At 48.7% G+C, this 24,226-nt stretch overlaps 2 protein-coding genes across 6 annotated transcripts in view; one reads left to right on the forward strand and one right to left on the reverse strand.

Moving 5' to 3' along the window:
* The window catches only part of CEP250 (centrosomal protein 250), a 28,430-nt gene extending 13,475 nt beyond the window's left edge, over positions 1-14,955 (reverse strand). For 2 of the 5 annotated variants that reach the window (XM_025894591.2, XM_025894590.2), the window contains exons 1-20: positions 14,948-14,955; positions 14,033-14,242; positions 13,441-13,606; positions 12,663-12,769; positions 11,191-11,403; positions 10,551-10,647; positions 9,976-10,074; positions 9,038-9,199; positions 8,548-8,726; positions 7,915-8,097; positions 7,625-7,769; positions 7,212-7,358; positions 6,811-7,041; positions 4,856-5,049; positions 4,383-4,510; positions 4,035-4,204; positions 2,999-3,178; positions 1,784-1,918; positions 1,363-1,506; positions 629-909 (exon numbers count right to left, since the gene is read on the reverse strand). In XM_025894591.2, coding sequence (XP_025750376.2) covers positions 629-909; positions 1,363-1,506; positions 1,784-1,918; positions 2,999-3,178; positions 4,035-4,204; positions 4,383-4,510; positions 4,856-5,049; positions 6,811-7,041; positions 7,212-7,358; positions 7,625-7,769; positions 7,915-8,097; positions 8,548-8,726; positions 9,038-9,199; positions 9,976-10,074; positions 10,551-10,647; positions 11,191-11,403; positions 12,663-12,769; positions 13,441-13,497 — 2,852 coding nt within the window. In that variant the 5' untranslated portion in view covers positions 13,498-13,606; positions 14,033-14,242; positions 14,948-14,955. Of the gene's footprint in view, positions 1-628; positions 910-1,362; positions 1,507-1,783; positions 1,919-2,998; positions 3,179-4,034; positions 4,205-4,382; positions 4,511-4,855; positions 5,050-6,810; positions 7,042-7,211; positions 7,359-7,624; positions 7,770-7,914; positions 8,098-8,547; positions 8,727-9,037; positions 9,200-9,975; positions 10,075-10,354; positions 10,497-10,550; positions 10,648-11,190; positions 11,404-12,662; positions 12,770-13,440; positions 13,607-14,032; positions 14,243-14,947 lie in introns of those variants that run through there. The other 3 variants (XM_029965923.1, XM_018067842.3, XM_018067841.3) reach the window with 3 other exon arrangements.
* A 729-nt stretch (positions 14,956-15,684) lies between these two features.
* On the forward strand, positions 15,685-24,151 carry GDF5 (growth differentiation factor 5). Its single transcript, XM_029965922.1, has 4 exons — positions 15,685-15,856; positions 15,992-16,142; positions 20,899-20,996; positions 22,585-24,151. Exons 1-4 carry the CDS (start codon positions 15,685-15,687, stop codon positions 23,451-23,453), a joined length of 1,290 nt encoding a protein of 429 aa, XP_029821782.1. The 3' UTR covers positions 23,454-24,151.
* Positions 24,152-24,226: the final 75 nt, after the last annotated feature.

The raw sequence follows: 24,226 nt of genomic DNA on the forward strand, positions 1-24,226 counted from the left end.
GAACTGATGCCCAGGAAGTTCCATCTGAACACAGGGAAGAACCTCTTTGCTGTGCAGTGACTGAGCTCTGAACAGAGACCAAAGAGGGTGTGTTGTCTCCCCCACTGGAGATATTCCAGAACTGTCTGGACACAATCCTGTGCCACATGCTTGAGCAGGGAGGTGGGACCAGAGGCCCCACTGTGGTCCCTTCCAAACTTCACATTCCATGATTCTGTTAATCTTGCTCAGATCAAAAATCACAGCCTTAAGATGGCTTCTGCCAACCACAGGGATCAGGATGCCTGGTGATACTGATCCCAAAGGTTTCAAGTTCCTGGACCCAAGGTGGAGCTGATGGATGTATCCAGCTCATTACACCACACCTTGTCCAGTGTTAACCCCCCTACCTGACAACAGAACACTCCCTTATAGGGGAAGAGCTACTCCAAAAGCAGTTGCCTTCAGAAAAAACTAACTGAAGGATTAAAAGAAAATGCAACACAAAATCAAGAGAATGAAACACATCTGCATGGATAGTTCAGAACTCTGACATTTAGGAAATGCTTCCAGAGTCACCTGCAGATGCAAAGATTGGAAACAGGCAACCCATGACACAGAAAGCATGGTCCCACAGGCTTTCATTTACCTGGTTTTTTCCCTCTCTAGGGCCTTCACCGAAGCCTGAAATTCTGAGTTTTGCCGCTCTGTTTCTTCCCAAAGGCTCCTTTCACTCTCCAAGTTTTGCAGACAAACTTTTTGCTCCTTCTTCTCCTGTTCAACCTCCTCCAGGATCTTCTGGAGCTTCTCAATCTCCAGCATCTTCTGCTTTGAGAGTTCCTGGGCCTCGCTCACATCTTGCTGAGCTTTGTGGGCAATGGCTTCGTGGGACTCTCTGCAGGCTGCAAGCTGAGATGTCCAGTGTCCCACCTCAAGTCGAAAGAAAAAGCAGTCAGAGACTACAGCTTGTTGCTGTCAGCCACATCACACACTGGGAGGAAAGGCAAAGGACAACTTTCAGTTCCACCCTGTCCCAGTGGGATCAGATTCCCAAAGGATATGGACGACTTGTTTCAGAATCTCAGGGGGTCACCAAAGGCATCTGAGAAACCAGTTCAAAAAGCAAGGCCAGCAGTAAGAGGCCAGCAGAAATCCCTGCTGGTGACTGCTGCCCAACAGGCCAAAGGACTAGCCCAGCTGTCCAGGGCAGCAGCTGAGATTCAGCAGACCAGGACGTGTCCTCCAGAGCAGTTGCTGTGGAGCCCAGAGAATGAGGCAGGCAGAGGGATCAGCCCACCAGCTGCTGCTCTGCAAGGGAAAGGCAAACAAGGGCACAGACCACCTGTGGCATGACTGTGGGGTGGTTGCTGCTGTTTCACACACCTGCTTTTGTAGATCCTCCCTCTGCTCAAGGAGGAGATTCATTTCCTCTTGGATGCTTTCAAGTTCTTCTTTGTGCCTCTTCTCCGCTGCCTGGAGTTCCCTCTGAGCTTCCTGCAGCTCTGCTTGCAGCTTTGCCTTGATGATCTGGAAACACAAATGCAGAACAAGTTCCTGGGACCTTCCTTCAGGCTCAGCTTTTTCTCCTTTCTGTCTCAAAATCCCTTTTATTCAGCCACTTCTTATGGCTTCTCTATCCAGCTCCACTTCCATTGCAACCCTTCCTTCCTGGGGTTGAGCTCTGGAGCTCACCAGGCTCTGTGCTTTCAGTGCCTGCACTAGTCCTTGCCTCCTCAGTCCCAGGACCTGCATTTTATGGCCTTGGTACTGCCCTTCACTCTGTTCCCTGGCTACTCAGACTTACCTGCCCCTTCTCTTGCTGTTCTTGCATCTCCTGCCTCAGCTGCTGGACCTGCTGGCAGGCTTGGCTTAGCTCTCCCTGAGTTTGGAGCAGTGTCTCTAATAAAACACTCTTCTCGTTCTGCTTTTCCAGCAGGACCTGCACAGAAACAAAGAGCAGATGGGTTCACACCTCCATACAACACGTGTGTGTCAGGACACAAGGACTGATGGGTTCATGCCTTCTCAGAGCACTGTGCTGCTGCTCTCCTGGGTCCTTATCTGCCCACGGGGACACAGCTTCCCAAGGGAGACTGGCACCACAAATGTGGCCCATCCATGCCTGAAGCCCCAACAGACTGTCAGTCATCTCCCAGGGAAGGGTGGCATTTCCCTGCTGTCTGGCTGTGCTGCTGAGGGTGTCCCTCCTCTGCCCTGTCTGCTTTGTCTTTCAACAGCGACTGCTGCACCTCGTGAGCAGCAGAGCAAACGCAAAGCTGCTGAGGGCTGAAGGGAGCAGCTCCCTCAGGAAACCCATGTGTTCTAAGTAGGAGGTTAGTGAAAATTACTTCAGTTCTTTAGCTACCTTTGGAAAGTACTGACATTCCAGGGACACACTGTCATCCCTGAGCACTGCTCTGGCCTTTCAATACCTGCAGACACAGCTGGGGGTACTGCTGTCCCCAGGCAGTCGGCATGAAGAGCACTTTGGGGAGGACACAAGGGAGACTCTCAGTGTATGACAGGGTTGCTTTGGCACAGAGATCAAAATGTGAAACTGCTTCCCAGGAAGTGACTTAAAGTGCAGCCCAGAAGACATCTCTGGGTTACTGTTCAGAAATATTCCAGAGAAGGCTTTAAAAAGATTTTTCTCTAGTCATCATTCCTGCTGTGCCCTCCCCATTCCCACAAAAGAAAACTCCCAGCCATCCTCCTGGGGATTCAGTCCCACAAAATCAGTTTGGCTATAACCACATATTAGAAAACATCCCAAGGAGACTGTTAGTGAAGATACTCTGAGGTGAGTCTTAGAAAAAATCTCATCTGAAAGGTGACGTTTCTGCCTGGCTTTCTATAAGAGGTCTCATTCCTAATCCTGAAGATAGCCCTGTTCACCTTTCACCCCTCCAAATGCAATGTAGAAGACATGGAGGACATGCTCCACACAGCCTGACATCCTGCCATGTCCCACAGCTCCAGCCTTGCAAAAACACCACATCAATTCTTTCACAATCTTTACCTCTTGCTTGGCATTTTCCAATCTCGTTCGTTCCTCTTCTTGTTGAGCCTGCAGAGTGGCAACTTTCTGTCTCATCTCAAACAGAATCTTCTTATGCTCCTCTTCTGTCTCTGCCTTCCCTTTTTCCCATTCCTTCAGCATCTTCTGCATCTCTGCATGGTGCTCTTCTCGTTCGCTTGCCTGATGAGGGGAGGAAAAGTCTTCCAGATAAAGTGCCAGCCAAGCTCTTCACAGAAAAATGAAATCCTTATCCCTCCCACAAACCCCAACCTGAACAGAGCACAGGAGTGGCTTTCTGCCCTCCAGAAATCCTGAACTATTACCACAGAATTTGACAGGAGTGTCAGAAGGTGCAAGAATCATGGAGTCATGGAATCCTTTCTGTTGGAAAAGACCTTTATAAGCAATTAGTCCAACCACTAAGACAAGGACACATCCCCATGCTCCCTCTGCTGGCTGCCTGATTCCTGGCACCTCTCTCCTCAGGCTTTCTCTCTGCCCTCAGGGTCTCTCTGCTCAGACCTCCCTTCCCTTTCCAGCCATGAGCAGGTGCAGACGATCTGCAGGGCAAGGAGGGGGCCCATGGCCCAGTCACGAGGACTGAAGGACCAGGGACAAGGGGCCTGTTCCATATGCTTCAAGCCCAAAGCTGATCCCTCTGTCCCCTGGGTAAGGGCAAAAAGAGAGGAACCAAGTTCCCTTGACTGCAGCTGGCAGCACTGTTGGCATCTGCTCCATGGCAGGCGGCAGTCGGGTCTGATCCTGCCCTTGGCTGCCACGCTCGGGGTGGGGACCTCCCAACCTGCTCTGCAACTCACCTGACACCCACACTGAAGTTGTGGCTGCATTTACTGTCCCAGCATCATCCTTTGGGTCTTCCACTGCCTTCAAGTCCCAGCTGCTGGCTCTGCTGCCTGGCCCAGCAGTGTGAAGCCCATGGCAGGTGATTGCTGCCATTTCCCACACTCAGGCTCTAATTCTGCTAAACCAGCCCACAGAGCTGGCCCGAACAATTCACAAGCGTATTGTCTCCTACCAGGTCTTGCAGGAGCTTCTTTATTTCCCCTTGATGAGCAGTTTCCTCAAGTCTGAGGGTATCGTGATACTGCTGCTCTGCCTGCAAGAGTTGTTGGGCCATGTCTTCCCTTTCCTGCTTCCCGAGGGCTCTCTCTGCTTCCAGCTCACATTGGAGGCACTTCACTTCCCCTGCAAACACGACCAAGGGCAAGATTCAGAGTCTTTACTGACCTCCAGCCCTTTCAGTTTCAGTGTAGGAGGACCCTGCCTCCGGCCCCTCTGTGCCTCAGAAGCCCTGCAGACAGAGGTGGCTTTACAGCAGCTTCCCTAGGCCGGGGCCTGGAAACAAAGCACACAAAGCTCCCACCTTGGATCACCTCCTTGGCCTGCATGACTGTGTGCAGCTGAGCTTCCAGGTGACTCCTGGTGATCTCCAGCTGAGATACCTGCTGCTGAGCCGCAAACAGGCTGGATTCCAGGGTCTCCTTCACTGACCTACAAGATGCAAATGGACAGAAAAAGGAGTTTCTTGCTTCTGACACCCACAGGGAGTATTCCAGAATAACGTGGCTCAAGATCCCCACACCCGAGTACAGAAAATGGGTGGCATGGAAACTTGAATATAGAAGGCATATTTGTGCCATTTCCATAGCAAAGCAGGGCCCTCCAAGGGAATGCCCAGGCTTTCCTTATGGCCTGGTCCAATTTGACCTCAATAGCAAATCTACAGCTGAAAAGCACAGAGGATGCAATAAACCCCTCTGTAGTGCTTTCCACCTTTATTATTACAGCCACGTATATTCAGTCACGTCCTGCCCAGGGTGTCCCCCCTGCCTTTACCTGGCCTCTGCCAGCTGCTCAGAAATGCCCTGTCGGTCCCGCTCCGTGGCTGCCAGTCGCACCTCCAGGGCAGCCTTCTCCCGGCCCAGCAGCTCCTTCTCCCTGCACGCCTGGGCCAGCGCCTGCTCCTGGCGAGAGGACTCCTGGCGCAGCTGCTCCAGAGCTCTGCCAGCCGACTCCTTCTCGCGGGAAACCTGGAAGGTGGGCACAGGAGAGCTCGAGTCCTTCCTCGGGAGCCCTGTGCAGAGCCAGCCAGTGCCACCTGGGAGCCAGCCAGAGGACAAAGAGCTCCTGCACTCTGGGCTCAAAGCTTCAGAGCATCTGCCATATGCAGCACTGATACCCTGGGCTGCCAAAAGGCACTGGCACTGTCAACTTGAAGTGATGTGTCAGGCCCTTCTGGTTTGCCTGGGACCAGATACCTCCTTCACGACAAACATCCCTACTCCAAACTATTTGTTGTCATTCAAAAACACTGCATCTTCCAGAACTGCCACTTTGCAAACGGAATTTCCATCAGTCCATTCCAGAGCGGGAAATTTTCAGGGAAGGCTGAGCAAAAGCAATTTTGCTCACTGAAGCAAGTGAAAATACACAGGGTTTCTCCTTCTAGGAAAAAACCCCACGTGAAAGTGTCACCTCCCTCAGTGTGTAAAGCAGCTGTATGTGCGAGGGGATGCTTGGCAGGGAAACGGCCCTTGTGGGGAGCAGTCACTCAGTGATTTATGCAAGTCTGGTTGATGTGGCCAAAGCAGACTCTATCTGCAGCAGTTCACACCAACAATACCATTTACTTACACAAAGTAGTCTAATGTAGCTTAACTGTGCTTTTTGAGCTGTTTTCTTCGGTATAAAACCTCTGCTGTGTATTTGCCAAACCTACCACATCCTCCAAAATTGTGACTAACAGAAAAGAAACAAACCATTTTCTCACAGTTATCCTATAATACCCAATCTAAACCTCCCCCTGGCACAACCTGTGGCCATTTCCTCTTGTCCCTTGTTCTCTGGGAGCAGAGCCTGATCCCATCCTGGCTCCCCCCTCCTGTCAGGGAGATGCAGAGAGCAAGAAGGTTCCCCTGAGCCTCCTTTTCTCCAGGTTGAGCCCTCAGCTGCTCCTGATGCTCCAACCCTTTCCCAGCTCCATTCCCTTCTCTGGACACACTCCAGCTCCTCAATGTCTTTCTTGTTGTGAAGGGCCCAAAACTGACTCCAAGATTTGAGCTGAGGCCTCATCAGTGCCCAGCACAGGGGGATGGTCACTGCCCTGGTCCTGTTTGACATGCTATTTTTGATACAAGCCAGGATGCCTTTGTCCTTCTTGGCTACCTGGGCACACTGACAGCTCATGTGCAGCTGCTGTTCACCAGCACTCCCAAAACCTTTTCCCCCAGGCAGCTTTTCAGCCACCAAGTTGCACATATGTCTTGAAATAGAATTCCAAGAATTTAAAGATGTTACTCCCTTTCTTAGCAGTACAGGACAGCAGCCATAGACCTGCAGCTTTTTCCTGCTCTCTAGGTTCAAACAAACCGAGTTTTGAAAGTTGCTGATTCACCAACAAAAAGCATCAACAGAAACATGCAGCTCATTTTTTTGTTTCAGAAAACAAGGTTCAGACCTACACAGTTTGTTTCTTTTGCCACGTGTGAGATTAGTAGCCCCACTCAGATTCAAGGGCAACACAATTGTCTCTTTGCAGTTTATCAAAAGCCACAAAAGAGGCCAACAGAGACAGGTGGACTAAAAGACTCCGTAGAAGCACAGGACAACTCAGAACTGCAAACAACTCTGCAAGCCATCCACACATTTCCAAAAAGGAGCAAACAAAGCCTTGTGACCTCCAGCACTACCATGTGTCCCCTTGACCAAACCACTGCAGAATCTAACAGGTACAGCTCCCCTCAGCCAAGCAGCTAAATGCCCACCTGGACATGCCACCTTTTTGGTCTCACCTGACAGAATTTCTCCTGGGTTTCTGCCTTCTCCTCTCCCAATGCCCTCAGTTCCACCCGCAACTCCTCCTGTTGCTCCTCTGCTTCCTTCAGCAGCTGCTCCAGCTGGGCTTTCTCTGTGCTGAGCTCTTCATTAGCTCTTTCACAAAAGTTCAGCTTCTCCTGCTCAGAGACCTTTGCTCTCTCCATTTCATCCACTTTAGCCGACAGAACTTCCTTCTCTTGCTCCAACTACAGTCAGAGAACCACAGAGGAAATAAAGTACAGTAAGAATTACTAAGAAGTTTGGCCCAGACACAAAAGGAACAATGCCATGGTCAGACTGTCCCCAGGCAAGAAGGCTGAGAAGCAGCAGCAGCTGGAGATGAACATCTGGCAACATCTTTGGCAACTCTGCTCACCTGCAGCATGTGTTTGTTCAGTTGCACTTTGTCCAGTGCAAGGGCTTCATTGATGCTGCTCATCTTTGCTGCTGCAGCCCGGAGATCAGCTCTTTCAGCATTCAGCTTGTTCTGAGCCCCTGTCAGCTCTGCCACTGACCGCTCTGCCTGGAGGGGCAAAAGAGCAGTGGAACAACAAAGGCAGCAAAATCCCACACTTCAGGCAGCAACTCCACCTCCCTGGCTGTCTCTGACTTACTCCCAGGGCAGAGCTCCCAATGAGCTCATGGGGATCAATGGCCCCAAACAATGAGTCTGGTCAGGCCACCATTTTCCATGGAGAACAACATTGTCCCTGTCTTCTACTGCCAGAAACAGCATCTGGGGAGAAAAAGTCCCCTGACAAGTGCTGCCTAGGAATAAGGTGTCCATACCTTCTCCAGAGCCATGGTAAGCTCATCCTTCTCTTGCTCTAGCAGATCCCTCTGAAGCTGCAATTTCTCCAGTGTCTGTCTCATGACTAACAATTCCCTCTGCAATGATGAGTGTTTTCCCTCAAGTGCAGCCAAGTCCTTCACTCTATGAGGAGGGAAAGGCAAGGTTTTTATCAAAAAACAGTCTGTGATCGAAACAAGGAGCATTTGTGCACCATTTGTTCCTTTATGCTGAGCCTCTTCAAGCCCAGCACTGCCCACCCCTGCCCAGAGAAAGCCTGAACACTCACAGGAGCTCCTGGTCACGCCGCGCTCTCTCCATCCTCTCCTGCTGCTCTGCCTTTTCTGCCTGGGCTGACTCTTCCTTCAGCTGCAGCTCAGCTTTACTCTGACGCAGACAAGAGGCTTCTTGCTCCATTAATCCCAGCTGTTGCTGTAGCTCTTCCCTAGTTTTCTCAAGATTTGCACAGTCCCTGCAGAGATAAGGTTCAGTCAGAAGAACAAAGAAGCCCGGAGAGTCACAGATCCCATTTTCAGCACTCCAGGATGGAGCTGGGGGCAGCAAGCTAAGGAAGACCTCGTTCTTTCCCTCTCAAGGAAACCCCTGAAGAGGGAAAGAAAGGCAGGCTTTTGCCTTCCTTCAGTGAGAAACAGTGTCTGGGAAAGGGCACCCAAAGAACAGCATTCAGGGAGACAGCTTGGCAAGAGGGAAGCATCTTGTGTTCCAACATCACCGTCCATCTCAGAGACAGCCTTGGGAATCACTGTAGAGCATGAAAAGCCCTGACAGGACGATGCTGAAGTGCCACACCGAGGCCTACATGTGGAAGGGCAGGTGAGTTCTTTGCTCAGAACACCTCTGAAGTCCCACAACTGGAAACAGACTGCTTCTGAATGCAGGAGGAGGAGGAGGAAACACTCACCTCCTGAGTTCCTCTACCAAGGACTGCAGATGCTGTTGGTGGCTGCTGGACCTCTTGCATTTCTCCTCCAATTTCTCAAGCTTTTGCTGCACCTCCCTGCACTTCTCTTCCTGCTGTCTCTGCTGCTGCAGCAGGAAATTGTTTGAGTCCTCCCTGGCAGAAAGCTCTTCTCTCAGAGCCTGCAGGAACAGACAGGGAAAGAGCACAAACAAGCAGTAAGGAGCAGAGAAGACGGCTCCAGAGAGCTGGGAGAAGCAAGCACAGACAGCTCCCCTGAAGGCAAAAAGCTGTGCTGAGGGTGTGGGGATCAAAGACAGAAAAGCAGAAGAACATAGAGCTGGTGAGACCAGCAAGGCAGTGTGGGACCATGAGCGTGAAGGCGAGAAAGAAAGTGGCTCAACAGGCCAAGGGAATGGGAAGGGTGTCGAGCTGAGCGAGGCATCGGCAGCTGAGCCTGTGGCCAGTGGGCAAGACAAGCACAAGGGCTCACCTGTGTTGCCCCTCGCATCCTTGCCAGTGCTTCCAGAACCAATCCAAAGGCATGCCCTGTGTCAACCAGTCTCGGAGCGGAGAAGATGTTCCCGGACTCTGCATGATGGGAACTGTCAGTGCAGATAATGCTGACCAGGCTGTCGCTGTCGTCTAACACCACCTGAGAGCCCACATCAAGCTGTTAGTCTTTGCTCATTCTACTTTATCTTATTCTCCTTTTCCCCTCACTTCACCCTGGAGTCATTAAAACTCAACTGTCTCATTTCTGCAGTCCAAACAAGTTTGTCCCTGTGGCCACAGGTACTCCAGGGATTTCTGAATACAGCTACTCTTCACAAGTGTAAAGTGGCTGGAGGCTGCCTGAATGCTCACTTCCTTGAAGCTGTGTAAAAGAGCTGATAATTAAACTCTCCTCCCTCAAGGGAATTTTAGGTATAAGTTGAGGTTACCCCTGAAAAGTTGCAATTCTGGGGAGATTATGATGGTCAGTGAACATAGAGGGAAGGAGCAGAGTTGGCAAGTGCACTGACTGAGTCAGTGACCTTTTATAAAATTCTGAAGAGCAACAGTCATTGCTCAAAGAGGGTGGAGAAAGTACCTAAGAAACACTGGAATACAAATGCCAAGTAGCACACTCAAAGCAGAGACCCAAAGAGACCTTAGTGGGACGGTGAAGGCAAAGGTACTGAAACTTCTAGTGGCTCAGCTGAAGTGTCACAGGACAGCAACTTGCAAGTTAGGACAGGTTCTATGTCATAAAAGTGGTCTAAAAATCAAAGAGGCAATGCCAGTTAACACAGTCAGTACACAACATGTATCTCTGGTCCCTGGGCTAGTCTGTTGTCTTCCTCAAGTACTTTAAAATCAAATTTACAGGGATGTGGTCCCTGCACCAACTCTGTACCAACTCTGGTACTGTACCAACTATGTACTCACCTCAGTGATATTTTTTATGAGCTTTTGGAGGAAAAGATTCTCTTCTTTGGCACTTTTAGTCAATGAAGCTTCAAACTCTTTCTCTATCCAACTCGATTCCTGAGAACAGAATAAAGAAAGGGTGGGCAGGGAAGAGCTGTTCCCATCTGCAGTGTTCCCATCCTCAGCAGCATTGTCATGCCGATGGGTTTCAGCCCTAGTGATTCCAGTATACTCCTGCCCATATCTACTCCATTTCTTCTTTGCTAAAAGGAAGAGGAAGACCAACAGCTGGTTTTTATAGACTGCTACTAAGCTGTCAGCTCCAAGCAACTCTGATCCCCACAGACTTAAAGTCACAGGCAGAAGAGCATTGGTGTGACCCCTCAGAGGAAGATACCTGAACTGTCTGCAGCTCCTCTGCCACTGCCTGCACCTGAACTGACTCCACATCAGCCAAACTCAGAAGGAATAGTTTGGCCAGGTGCCTGATGTTCCCATATGCTGAGCATCTTTCCTTCTCTGTCTCTTGAGGAAGCTGTGCTCAGGCTGGAGAGCAAACACTGGGCTATCTCCCAGGTAAAGGTAAAACATACTAGAATCTCCACTGTGTCGTTAAGTGTTTTCATGGTCTTCTCCTTCTCCTCGTTCTGCTTCTGAGACTGTACAAGCAAGGCTGAGAGCTCCATCACCCTGAGAAGAGAAGGTCCATGTGCCATTCCAAAAGCTTTGCACACCATCACCTGTTAAAGAGCAAAGCAGCTCCCGGAAGCATAGCAGAGAAAGTTCAACCCAGGAAACACAGCAAAGGCAGCGCTTATCTCTACAGGTTAATAGGCTTCATCTTGAAAAATGGCACTTCTGGCCCCAAAGGCCTCTGCACTCAGTCTTGCAAGGAATTGTCAGCACAGAGGTGCTACAGCGCTTGTGATGGCCCTGGGCAAATTCCTCCCAGTTCCTTCAGCACAGCCCAGAGTAGCAACAGGGACACAGTTCTCTTTATACTGGTCTCAGTTTTTCACCAAGAACCAACTAACAGCAAAAGCACTCTAAGAGGCAATCTCTTTTCCACTCTTGTCTTACTCAGAAGTTTCTGTTGAACAGATGATTTTTTCTATCCTTTCTGTTTAAGGCAAGAGTTTGCCCGGGGACAGAAACAGGGCTGTGCACAATGGGTGTGTTCTAAATGTGAACAAAAAGATAAAGTTGTAATAGCAAAGTTTCAAACACCTTTACCTGTCCTGAAGCTCCTTCTTCTCCAGGTCCCACCTGACTTCCTGAATCTTGTGGTTTATTTTCTGTTCCATTTGCTGGTCTGCCTGACCCTTCAGGACAGGCTTACCCAGAGCTATGGACTCCCTGAGCCGCACGCTGGAGTTCAGGTGGGAGCAGTTCACCAGGATAGATCCACAAAGCCTCATCTGTTCCGCCTTCAGCTCTGACAAATCTCTGGAGAGGAACCAAGAAACAGCCAATGTTCACACCACCATCTTTATCAGCTGACTCACTTCCGAAGCATGTAATCATGCAACAGGCAATGCTGGCAGGCAAGATGACCTCTTTGCTGGGGAGAGTCATTAATGTGACACTTGGGGACCAGGACACATCTTGACAGCTGAACAAAGACTTTCCTGGGTAGTTGAGGGAGGAGTTTGTCTTCTCCTCAGATGTAAGAAGAAAGATATGGCACAGCCAGAAGGCCTCAAGAATCCCTAATTACTCTTATTGTTACTCCTGCTCTATCTTATTAACATACTCTTGATTATCTTTAATAGGTGCCAGGAATTTTACCAAAGTCTCCAGCTTTTATTCAAGGGAATCAGCCTTAAGTGCTGTTATCATCCCCCCTTGGACTGTTAAGAGGCTCATGATCATACCTATATAATAAACACTTCAGGAAAGGGGTGTAAGAATTGGCCTAAAATGCTTTAACATAAAAGTACAAATAACACAAACATTAAATAGCAGGTCAGGCAGACTTTACACAATAGGGAAGACTTATAACCAAATAAGACAAATGGCTGATAGTAACCCAGAGTTTGAAATTGCATGCTGACACGAGAAGAAGGTATTACTATGGCTATGTTATTTTTGCATAGAAGGCAACTGTGAGAAAGGAACCTCAGTGAGCCCAAGAACAAGAAAACAATCATAAAAAGAGGTATCAAACTAAGCAAAATAAATTGGATAAATGCAGTAACAGTGTAGAGAAGCTATTTTTTCTCTGAACAACACTAGGAGATGAATAAGTGGATACAAACCAATCAAAATAAATGTACATTGGAAATGAAAAGGGAAAAAAAGGTATGCATTAATGATCTTTCTCTCAGGAGAAGAAACCTGGTGAGCTTTTTAAGGCAGGTTTTTGTCATTCTCTACAAGGGACTGCTCCATACACCGAAGCATTGCACAGCTTCAGTGAATCTATTCCCAGGTGTCCACACATGCCTGTGCCTGCGTTCATGTGCCCACACATCACCACAGCCAAGTCACCTGCTCGGGGCCTCTGCAGTGCTCAAGCCCCTCAGCTTTACCTGCAAACAAAATGCTTCTGAAAACAGCCCAAAGCATTGCTTCCAACTGCCAACAGAAAAAAAGGCAGGAGAAATCCCCTCTTTTGCTGTAACTAACGCAACACTGAGGTTCAAAAAGCAGGTGTGAAGGCAAGCCTTATATTTTCTGAAGCTCTTGCCTTAACTTCCACTCACCGGTCCGTGGCAGTCTTCATCTCCAGGAAGTGACGGCGGAACGTCACCACCTGACGCCACAGGCTGAGCAGACGGTTATGTTCCCCCTTTAAGTAGTTGTCATAAAGCTACACATGCAAAGACAGAAAGAAATGCCAATTCAGCCTTCACTGTCACCGTACACATCTCTCAGATAGGGGAGTACAACCACCACCACCAGGTGCCCTTTAGGAACTACTGCACCAGGGACATTAAGGACTGCAGAGGTACCACAGAGGCACACAGCAGACCTGCCAAGAAGGGAACACCCACATTTCTCCTGCAGCAGTGGGTAGCAGCAAAGCAAACTAATCATGATTCATCCCCTCACCTTGCAGAGGTGTCTCAGCCTCTGTGGAGGAAGACAAACACAAGCCCCTCTAAGCCCTGTGTCAGGTTGCCTTACAACAGGTATGGGAGGCCTGTCTTGTTCCTCTGTTTGGCCACTTTGAATCTGAACACACACAGAGCTCTCTAATCTCCACTGCTCGAGACAAGGATTTAGGAACTATCAGAAAGAGAAGCATTCCTGTGACTGCCCAACAGTGCCCAGCAAGAGCCAGCTTTTGCCTTTAGGACCCAGCAGTACAGTCACAGCAGGTGAGCATCTCCCACCAGCACCATTTGCTGACACTCCTCCCCCTCACACTCCTGTCCTGCTTACCAACACCAAAACCTCCAGTACACTTCAGCAGAGCCAGGAACAAAATGCATTCGTGTTCCGACCTGGCATGGCTGAATTCCCACAGCCCATCCCTACCTCACGCTCATGGCGCCACTCACTCTCCTTCAACTCCAGCTCCTCCCGGGCCCTCATCCAATCCACCGTCAGCTTTCCAACATCTTCTCTGAGGGCTGAGTTAACCTCACTGGCTTTATCAAGGTGCTCCCGCAGGAGAGTGTTCACTTCTGCCAGGTTCTCACACCTTGGAAAGGGAGAAACAGCAATGAGGTCACTGAACAACTGCTCTCCAGCATCCCTGTGATTTTCCAGCTCCCTCAACACTGACTTTGCTGCCTGAGAGGCAGTAAAAGCACTTTCTAGGATTAAGATCTGTGATGAAAAACTCATTTGCTTTCCCTTGCTTTGAGCCTTTAATTTCCACCTATGATTTTGTTTTCCCCTCCATCCTTGATGCCCACAATTAACAACTCGCCCCCTCCTTCATGCTGATGGTCACTGGATGCATCACCTTTCTCCAGCACTATCTGAGCCACTCACCTACTGAACCACAGAATAATTTAGGCTGGAAAGGGACCTTTCACCCAGAATACACCCCCCCCTCCCCACTCAAAGCAGAGCCATTCAGCACACAGCACTATTACTGCACCACAGAAAACAGATGGTGGACCTTTCTCCTGCCAAAGCAGCTTGCCCAACCGCTTCCCTTGGGGACACCAGGCAGCACCGACAGGTTTTTCCCTCACTTCCATGAGCATCCAGGATACCAAGTATGAAGAAATGCTTCTTCCTTGTACCTTTGCTGCTCCTCTTCCACCTGAAGCAGGGCTTTCTCCAGGTTGTGGTCTGCTGTGGCTTCCCACCTGCCTGAAAGGGATCCCTTAAGAAAAAAGGAAATGTTTAGTCAAATGCTGGTGTTTCCTTCACCACTGTTAGCATCCACCACCTTCCTGTCCATTAGTTGGGTATCTCAGGAGCTCGTGGTTTCCAGATGTAAGTGTTGTGACTACAGAGGAGAAGGGAGTAGAAGGGAAGTGTTACATAGTGAGTAGCTCTCCTCACTCTTCCACTGTTGAATCCTCGCAGCTATGTATCCTCAGCTCATGACCTCAAGTGCTGACATTGACTTGAACCCTGGGAATGCTCTCTCCTACCCTTCGGTTTCCATGTTTACTTTAGCCGTGAAGCAGAAAGAAAAGCACAGAGCCAGGTCTGTACATTGAACACCAGCATTCCTGCCTTCCAAAACACTGCGTTTCAACTGGTTCTTCCTCCAAGACAGCTGTACCATGTAACAGGCAGCACAGTCCTCTCCTGAGACCCAGGACAAAGGTTACTGCAGCAATAAAGCACTCTTTCACAGAATTAAAATCCTCAACTGGGTTCTCCTGACTAGCATTTCTGGGACTACTGGCTGCCCTAAGAATGGCAACTGGACAAAACTGATGGGAAAACTCAGAGCGCTTCTCTAAACCCTCAGACAGTAAAATCTTGTTTTCCTGTCATTGCTTTGTGAAGGTGTTTTTTTGGTCTGCAATTAGGAATGCTACGTACACTCTCTTTAGCCCACAACCTGCACACTCACCCCTCCGGCTTTCACTTGCTGCTCCAACTCTCGACACCACGTCTGGTACCGCAGTACCTGGGTGGATACAGAGAATGAAGATGAGCGAATGCAGCGTGTAACACAGTTGGCTCTTCCTGCATTAGTTTTATTCTGAGTCTGTACAGCCCAAGCACAGTGATGCCGATACAGCCAACAAGAAGTGATTACAACAGAGAGAAGTTTCACTTTAATATGACAGAGACTGAGGCGGGGTTTCTTTCACAGGTAGCGCTGTCGGCTCACCTGAGACAGCGATGGAGACACACGTGGGCAGCTCTGCCGGGCCTACGGCCACCACCTACCCCGAGACAACGGCTGGGTGTTCGAGGGAACACCTCCTTTGAAGCGATGGAAATGAGTTTTCAAATTTGCTCTGCAAGCCAACCAGCTCGGCTCCTGCCTCGGACAAGCCCTACTAAGGGGGCCAACCAGCTGCGGCCCGGAACCGACCTCGGCGGAGCTCAGCGGGGCGACCGCTCCGGGGCCGCTCTTCCCCGAGCTCCGGGCTGGGCGAGGAGCCCCGGGGAGGCCACGCCGAGTCCCCCCGGGCAGCGCGGGCGGCCCGACCAACCCCTCCCGGCCCGGGCACCGCCCGCCCCCTCACTCGGGTCCTGCAGCTGCCGCACCAGCCCCGCCCTGGCGCCTGCTTGCGCCTCCTCCGCGCTCCGCAGCCGCCGCCGCAGCGACCCCGGGGGCTGCGCTGCCCGTCCTCCGCCATGGCCCGGGCGGCCGCGCCCGCCCCGCGGGCCGCACCAGCGTCCCTGCCCCGCCGGGCCGCGGCCTCCCGCGCCGCCCGGAGGTGCCTGCCCCGCCCCAGGCTCCGGCCGCCCGGAGCGGTCCCGCCCGGGGCCGCTCGGCCCCGGCGCAGCCTCAGTGTGAGGGCTCAGCGTGAGGCCTCTCCGCCGGTCTCGCCGTGCTGCTGAGGGAAAGCGCCGCCTTGGCAGAAAAATTAATTAATTAGAAAAAAACACTGTTAATGAATCCTCTGCTTTTCACCGAGAATCGTTCCGGGAGCTGGTTAAGCTCATTGTTTAAAATCGTTCTGTATTTGGCTGCTGAATGACACTGACTTGTTTTCAGGCCCTGCTTTTTGCTGTGGCGGCAAACGCTTCACCACCGTCATTCGGGCTTTTTGGAGAGGTGGAACAGATGAATTGCCACAAAATTCTCTTTGGTCAGCTAAGTAATTTGGGATCACTGACTCCTTCTCAAATCTCGAATCATTTAAACGTGCTTGTGTTGCAGAGAGGAACAACACCTGTAGAAGGCAATGCAGGCTAATTAACATTGTGTGCCGAATGAAGGAACTCCTTAAGTAACTAGGCTTCCAAAAGTTTGAAATAAACCCTGTATTTCTCTAACTGATAACAGGCAGAGATACCAAAATGTAGGGGAAAACCCATTTCCACTTTATTCAGAGTTAGGAGAATCACGTAAATCTGTGGATCCAAGAAACAAAAATAACATAAAAATTAATTCTTGGTTTGGAAAAGCAGCTCTGCTTGGGTCTGAGCACCAGCTCGGGCCTGGCTCCAAAGGGGCCCGCTGTTGGAGCCGCAGGAAGCAGCCAGATGGCTCCAGCCGTGGGCTCTCACAGCCCCCTGGCCCGCGGGGTGGGACATGCTGAACACTCAGAGCCTCCTCTGTCCTTGGATCTATGGTGGAAGCAAGAGTCCTCCAGCCTTGCCAGCAAAATGCTGTGGCCTCAGCTTAGTCCTAGTGCTCCTGAGATGGGCTGTGCAGTGGATAGGGTTGGTCTGTGCTGGGGCAGCCTCACCTCGAGTCCTGAGGGCACTTTTGGCCACCACAATATAAGAAAGATGTACAGCTGTTAGAGAGTGTCCAAAGAGCTATGAAGACAGTGAAGAGCCTAGAAAGGTCATACAAGGAGCGGCTGAGGTAACTTGGTCTATTCAGGCTGGAGGAGACTGAGAAGAGACTCATCAGGGGCTGCAGCTCCTCCCGAGGGGCAGCAGAGGGGCAGCTTCAGTCTCTGCTCTCTGTGACCAGTGACAGGACCCGACTGGAGCTGTGTCAGGGCAGGGTCAGGTTGGATCTCAGCAAAAGGTTCTTCCCCCAGAGGGTGGTTGGGCACTGCCCAGGCTCCCCAGGGCAGTGGGCACAGCCCCAAGGCTGCCAGAGCTCCAGGAGTGTTTGGACAACGCTCTGAGGGACAGGGTGGGATTGTTGGGGTGTCTGTGCAGGGCCAGGAGTTGGACTGGGTGATCCTTGTGGGTCCCTTCCAGCTCAGGATATTCCGTGATTCTATGAATCTGTGATCCATAGCTCACTACTGTTCACAGATGTAGCCAAGTCTCTTGATAACCAATGACACAATTGTTTCTTTGGACTTCCAGTTTTTTATTTAGCATCACAACATTGAAGCACAGTGTTTTAAAATTATGCCACAATTTTCCATAGAAGTGGGAACTTTATTATCTTTGGTTTTGCTTCAGCCGAAGACAAGCAAGTTTAAATTATAACATCTGTGACTTTTGTGTAATTCTTTCCTTTTGAAAAGAAGAGAAGTGTTAAGTTCCTTCCTCAAATTATAACTTCATACTTTTAAAAAACAACCTCCCAAAAGCTATGGTGCAGAGGGATAAATTCTCGCAGAAATAGAATGTTCATTTGTTTCAATAAGCAAAAGCAATATGACAGCAAATGGCCTAATATGTGAGTTTACTCAATCCTTTAAATCCTTTCTGGAAATTAATTCACTTGGGAAAGAACAATGAAATTCCTGGTAGATCACTAGAATAAAGATTTCCATGTACAGCTCAAACTGCAAGTGAACAGATTCTGACTCTTGGCATCATGTATCCAGCGGAGCCTCCTGGGAGCCGCTTGGGGCAATGAACTTTGTCCTGTGTGTTTTACAGGGCACCCCGGGAATTCTGGGCTCTGGGGGCATTCCCTGCTTGGCTCAGCTTCTGCTTTATTCCACAGTGTGTGCTGACAGACCAAGCAGGTGATCTGAGCTGTCCCTGAGAAGGGCCCTGCTTGTGCTGTGACACGAGGCAGGACTTCCCTTGGCTGGAGTTCAGTGACAGCACTGCATCCAGATGACAACCACCCACGGGTGGCAATACAGGAGCAGCATCCGTGCCCCCGTGGTTCCAAGCACTTCAGTGGAGTTTGCTTCAAGAAAGCCTCTTTTAAAGATCAGTTTGCACAGCTGCTTTGCTTGCCTTTCCTTTTTCTTTCTGGCTAGCTCTGTCCGGCCCCCTAAAATATTTTAATCTTGTAAATATAAATATCATTTGAACATATGAATGATTGTGCCTTTAACCTGATTTACTAAGCCAAGGCCCGTGTAATCCCATTGTTTTACCTGCTGCTCTTTCGTGTCCATCTCTTAAATCATTTGTGAATCTGTTTGCAAATCTCAACGAGGTGTGATAGAGCAACTTAAAAATATTAAATTCTTACAAGTGTTGTGAAAACTGGAAGCTGGATGGATTAAAAGTGGGAACTCAACATTCAGCTGCTTTTGTGTCTTAATGGCAAGATGATCATGGCACAGAAACGCACATGGCCTCCTGCCCAGCAGGAAGGTGTGCAATTCGGGAAGGATAAAAGGATGGCATGGCTGGGAGGGCTGTGGGATGGTGTGGAGGGAACGCTGGGGAATGGTTTCACCAGAGGTAACTCAGGGAGAAGGTGCTTTATTTTGATGGGGAGTATCAATCAAAAGTACAACTGACATCAGAGGAAGGGCCAGGAGGGTTTGGATCTACCTTATTTGTGACATCTACGAAATCACTGAACTCTTCTATCCTTCAGTTCCTCCAAACAAGTATTCAGAGCTCCTCATGTCATGCAGGTTGTTATTTATGAAAGTAGTTCAGTGTTTCTGATACTGGTCAGGGCGGGTGGGGAATGCTACAGCACACACAGATCAAGCTAAAAAGTGTTGCACCTCTTCCCTTCTTGCCTCAGAAAGCAAAAGCAGTTGCAGGAGGAGGACTGGGCTTAGCATCAGTGCAAGGTGAGAGACAGGTCCCAGTAATCCCTGTTCAATCCAGCCCGGTGCCCCATTTCCTGAAGGCTCATTTGGAACAGCAGTTCATTTTTTTGCAGCTTATGAAAGACACACTTGCTCCACACTCTGTCCTGGAGGGCTAAAAGCCACAGCACAGCCGTGACACCTGGGTTGGACCCGCCCGCCGTCCTGGGGTCCTGGGGTCGGCGGCTCGGAACGTTTTGCATCTCGTATTAAAACAAAGGCTGGTGTCCAGCAGTGTCTGCATGAAAGACGGGGGTTAGGCCTGTCTCCAGCTCCCGAGAGGCTGCGGACAAAGGGGAGGAAGGAGGGAGGAGGAGGAGGAGGAGGAGGAGGATGGCTGCCTGCAGGGTGCACTGCTGCCCCGCTGCACTGCGCCCGCCCTGCGGGGCATCCCCTCCGCCAGGAGCTGCTTCTCCAGCTGGGCTCACACGGGGGTTTTAAGCATAGCGATAAATAAGCCAAAATACACTGTCTGCAGGCACGGCCCTGTGTGTTTGTGTCAAATTAAAGTTACCCTCATTAAGTGCCGGCGTTACAGCGCAGCCCTTCAGTCACCAGAGGACAAAGCAAAGCCGCTGTTACAGTTCTCTGGAAAAAGAACTAAATGAATTATTCTTCGATTATTTGATGTATGTGTCCAGCGGACCGTGTGACAGGGCTCAGTTGTTGATTTTGCAGTTTGTCCTGTCTAAACGTGGAGTTCATCGAGGGCTGAGGCAGAGGCCGTACTGCCACTTGAAAAGGCATCCTCTGGAGTTTTGAGCCTGTGGAGCTGTTTCACATGAGGCAGAGTATGACTCATGCTAATGAAAAGGGTAAAGAAGATTTTTTTTTAAGAAATATATCGCAGTTAAATTAGTTTAGACAGCATGACATCAGAGAGTAATTAAATAGGTTTGTTGGAATTCCGTTTCCAATTCCTGAGTTCAGGTTTGTAAAAGATTTCTGAGCACCTGCAGGTCTCTGTGTGTGAAATATTTTCACTGGAAAGGATTCAAAACTTTAAAAAAACCTTTTAACACAGAGGCAGCATTACGCCATTCTTCCTTCTTGGAAAAAAAAAAAAAACCCTTGGATTTAAACAGGACTCCTTCAAGTTTTCAGTCAGTTTTACAGAAGAAAACGAGGTGGTAAACTTTCTCTTTTCAAGAACAAGTTCTTTATAGCTGCTAACTGAAGTCAGGGGAGATCGTATCTGAGTACATGAGCATTTCCACTATGGGACTGGATACAAGTATTGAACAACGAGATTTGAAATGTTTTAATCTCAAACAAAAACCATTTTTGCTGACTTTGGTTTTTAATTTCTTTCATGTTTTCTTCTGCCAAACTGGAGGAACCTTTTCTGATTTTTTCTTTAGTGGCATTCAGAGGAAGACCAGAGGATGAAAATCCTGCATTTTCTCACTTTACTGCTTTGGCATTTGACTTGGCTGTCTCTGGATCTAGTTCCTGGAGCGCTGAGTAATTCTGAAGCAGGCCAGGGTAATCCAGGATCTAAACTAGGGTTTTTAAAAGCAGAAGGAAAGGAGAGGAGTCCCTCTGCACGGGCAGGTACACTGAGGACTGCAAGCCATGGATATAGTGCTGGGAACTCAAAGGCTAGGACTAAAAGCAGTGCTGTTCAGGCTGGAGCTCTGCTGGCCAAGAACGATGAGTCAAAGAAGGTTCCCTCAAGAACAGCAGCCGCGGAGGGCAAGGTAGGACATCTCCCCAGCAGACCTTCTGGAGTAAGGACAGTGACTCCAAAGGTTCAAAATCTTAGCAGCAAGGTGGCTTTGAAAAAAACTGGCACAAGCAGTACTGACACTGATTCTTTCAAAAGCAAAAAGACTAAAGAGCCTGTAACCCAGAGGGAAGCTAAGGAAACCTTCCGACATCCCCCGATAACGCCACATGAATACATGCTCTCTTTGTACAGGACTCTCTCAGATGCAGAAAGAAAAGGTGTTAATGGAAGTGTAAAACTGGAGGCTGGACTTGCCAATACAATAACCAGCTTTATAGACAAAGGACAAGGTAAGAAAGGAGCTCGTGTGGGAGTGAGTGTGGACAGAGAGAGATGTCTGAGTGTGTTTATACATGTAGAGAGTATTAGAAAATAATCATACTTTGGTAAAGTCAAATAACTCTTTTTAATGTAAATGAAATCACACAACTTTGCTGCAGATTTTGTCCTCCTGCCTTATCTTGGAAAATTCATTTAGAGGCAGAACTAGATGGTTGTGTGGCAGCCAAAGAAAACATTTAGAAAGTATTTTAGATGTATATTGTTGAAAATCAATCAGTCTTTGCATGCTTAGGTGTTTAAAAACCTTTTGCATTTTTGTCTTATTTTCTTTCTAGCAAGCTGGGAACTAGCTCCTGGGAACTGCTAATGTTAGATTATAGTGTAATGTCTAAAAACATGTAACATGCTAACAACGAGGCTGTTCTGTGAAAAAACCCCACAAGTTTCAGTATCAAAGGGTCATTCTGGTTGGTTCAAGTAGAATTGTGAGGAACTACACTGCAGACCCAGGAGGCATTGTAGGTAGGGTGGGGTATCCATAGGAGCTCAAAGCTTTCAGGTACCACCAAGTAGCCCACAGCTAAGCCCAGACTAACAGGAGTAATAACTTCTGGGACTCCAGAACTCGCAGTTCCACGTTCCGGTTCCAAACATTTTTGGAAGTTTGGGCTAGTGTTTGCTTTCACAGGAGAAACAACCAGGTTCCCAAAGAATGATGTTTATTTACCTCACCCCTCTGGCTGGGGAGCCCCATGTTGCTTCCAGTGACGTTGGTAAGAGTTTTGTCACGTACTTAAGGAAGCAACGCAGGCTACAGCTGGTGAAGTAATGGGGATGGAAGCCTCACCAGGACTGGATTTGTTTGCCATTTAATTATTAATAGCTTGGCTGCTGGGAAGGGATGATCCACTGCTCACAAGCACTGCATTCAGGTTCTCAGCTCGCCACTGGAAGGCACTGTTAATGTCACGTCACTGAAACCTTGGCTCAGCCATGTTCCCATGTTCCTCACCAGCTGAAGCAAGCAAATGTAACGTCAGGTTAAAGGGAGGAATGTTTTTCTGCCCAGTTTGAAAAAGCTGTGAATCATGCGGAGTTAAGTTAATAAGGCAATTATCCTTGAGTCTGGCAGTTCCTGGGGATGCTGGTTTTAAAGGACTAATTCACTGTTGTATCATCTAAGGGTAAATTTGCTCATGCTTGGAGCCAGCATAAGGCCTGGCCACCACTGTAGCTCTGTTTCAGTAACTGAAGTAGGATACAAGTGGTGAATAGGTCCTGTGAGTGCTCAGCCCTGAACAAGGACTATTTTTCAGTTGCCTACTCACAACTTTGAAGGTAGAAAATGCCCACTGGTGAAAGAAAGGAGATTTCTCCAATGCAAACTTAGAAACTCGTTTCCCTGGGTGAGTCACTGAGTTCTTCTGTGTCCTGCACAGAGCCGAACCCTTAGATAAAGATTGGGTTTTTTTGTTCAGAGGGCTAATTAAGGCAACTTCTAGCTTATGAGCAAACTTGAGGAAAACCATTAAGAACTGAATAACTGATATTGATCTGTGCTTGACATACATTTAAAAATTTGTGTGCTTTTTTTAGATGAGCGAGCACCAACTATAAGAAAACAAAAATATATTTTTGACATCAGTGCATTAGAAAAAGATGGTTTGCTGGGAGCAGAGCTTCGAATATTGAGGAAGAAGCCTTCTGATACATGGAAGTCTCATTCTTCTGGAAAAACTTCCCAAGTGAAATTATTTAGCTGCTCTACAAACAGACAAGCAGCAACTCTCCTGGACTCTCGGACCGTCAGTATCACCGACACACCGAAGTGGGAAGTGTTTGACATCTGGAAGCTTTTCAGAAACTTTAAAAACTTGGTTAACTTGTGTTTTGAGCTGGAAACTTTTGACAGAGGGAGAGCTGTTGATCTCAGGAGTGTGGGATTTAATAGAACAGGAAGACAGGTCAATGAAAAGGCTCTGTTCTTGGTGTTTGGGAGGACAAAAAAAAGAGACTTATTCTTCAATGAAATCAAAGCTAGATCTGGCCAGGATGACAAAACTGTTTATGAGTACTTGTTCAACCAGAGGCGGAAGAGAAGAGCTCCTCTGGCAACACGGCAAGGGAAGAGGCCCACTAAGAATCTGAAGGCGAGGTGTAGCAGAAAAGCCCTCCACGTGAATTTTAAGGATATGGGCTGGGATGACTGGATAATAGCCCCTCTGGAGTACGAAGCATATCACTGCGAAGGGCTCTGTGAATTCCCCCTCCGGTCCCACCTGGAGCCCACCAACCACGCAGTTATCCAGACGTTGATGAACTCCATGGACCCGGAATCGACCCCCCCGACCTGCTGCGTCCCGACCCGGCTGAGCCCCATCAGCATTCTTTTCATTGACTCTGCAAACAACGTGGTCTACAAGCAGTATGAGGACATGGTGGTGGAGTCGTGTGGTTGCAGGTAGCAGCACAGTCGCTCCCGTGAATATATTATGAATATAACATAACCTTGGACATAACCTCTCCTCAAACAAGGTTAACTACATTTCTTACCTCTAGGGTAAGTGTGTTTACAAGGACGTAGCAATAAATGCAGTGCTGCTATATGTCTCTCCATGGGCATATTTCAGTAGCATTTGGGTGCTGTCATGCAGCTGGATGTAAGGCCTTGTGCCGGTGACACGAGACTGGCCCTCACTGAAGTCCGTGACAGAGAAGATGATACCTCTACACCTCTAGATCGCCTGCTTTTAGCCTCAAAGGCAGTGGATAAAGAAGGTATCGGTGAGCTGTGGATATGACCTGTTTGATCCTTTGAACATTGTTCTTGAGACTGAATTTATGTCCGATTCCCATGTGCTTTGTCCATTCATAAATGTAAGAAAAGAGTCCTGATGTCTAGAAAGGAAGGTTGTGTTCTGGTGTGCCCCCATCTTGGTGTAAATAGTTGCACTGTAATGTGATTTCTTTCTGATTAGCTCTTGAAACTATGCATATATAAAAAAAGGAGTCATTAAATATAATGTGTTGGTTTAGTTTTAAGTTTTACATGAAGATAGGTGATGCAGGAGGTATTTGCTTCCATGTATGTTTTCCTCCAAGCTACATATCTTTCTTAAGTATCCACCTTTCCATTATTATGTAGCAAGATATATTATTCTGTATAAGGTCCAAGTTGTTCTCAAATGCTCATAGTAAAAGTGTTCAATTATGGCATAAGATGTAATAAATTATTGAC

This window comes from Manacus vitellinus, unplaced genomic scaffold, assembly GCF_001715985.3.
Source record: "Manacus vitellinus isolate BGI_N305 unplaced genomic scaffold, ASM171598v3 scaffold_124_pilon, whole genome shotgun sequence".
Taxonomy (NCBI): Eukaryota; Metazoa; Chordata; class Aves; order Passeriformes; family Pipridae; genus Manacus; species Manacus vitellinus.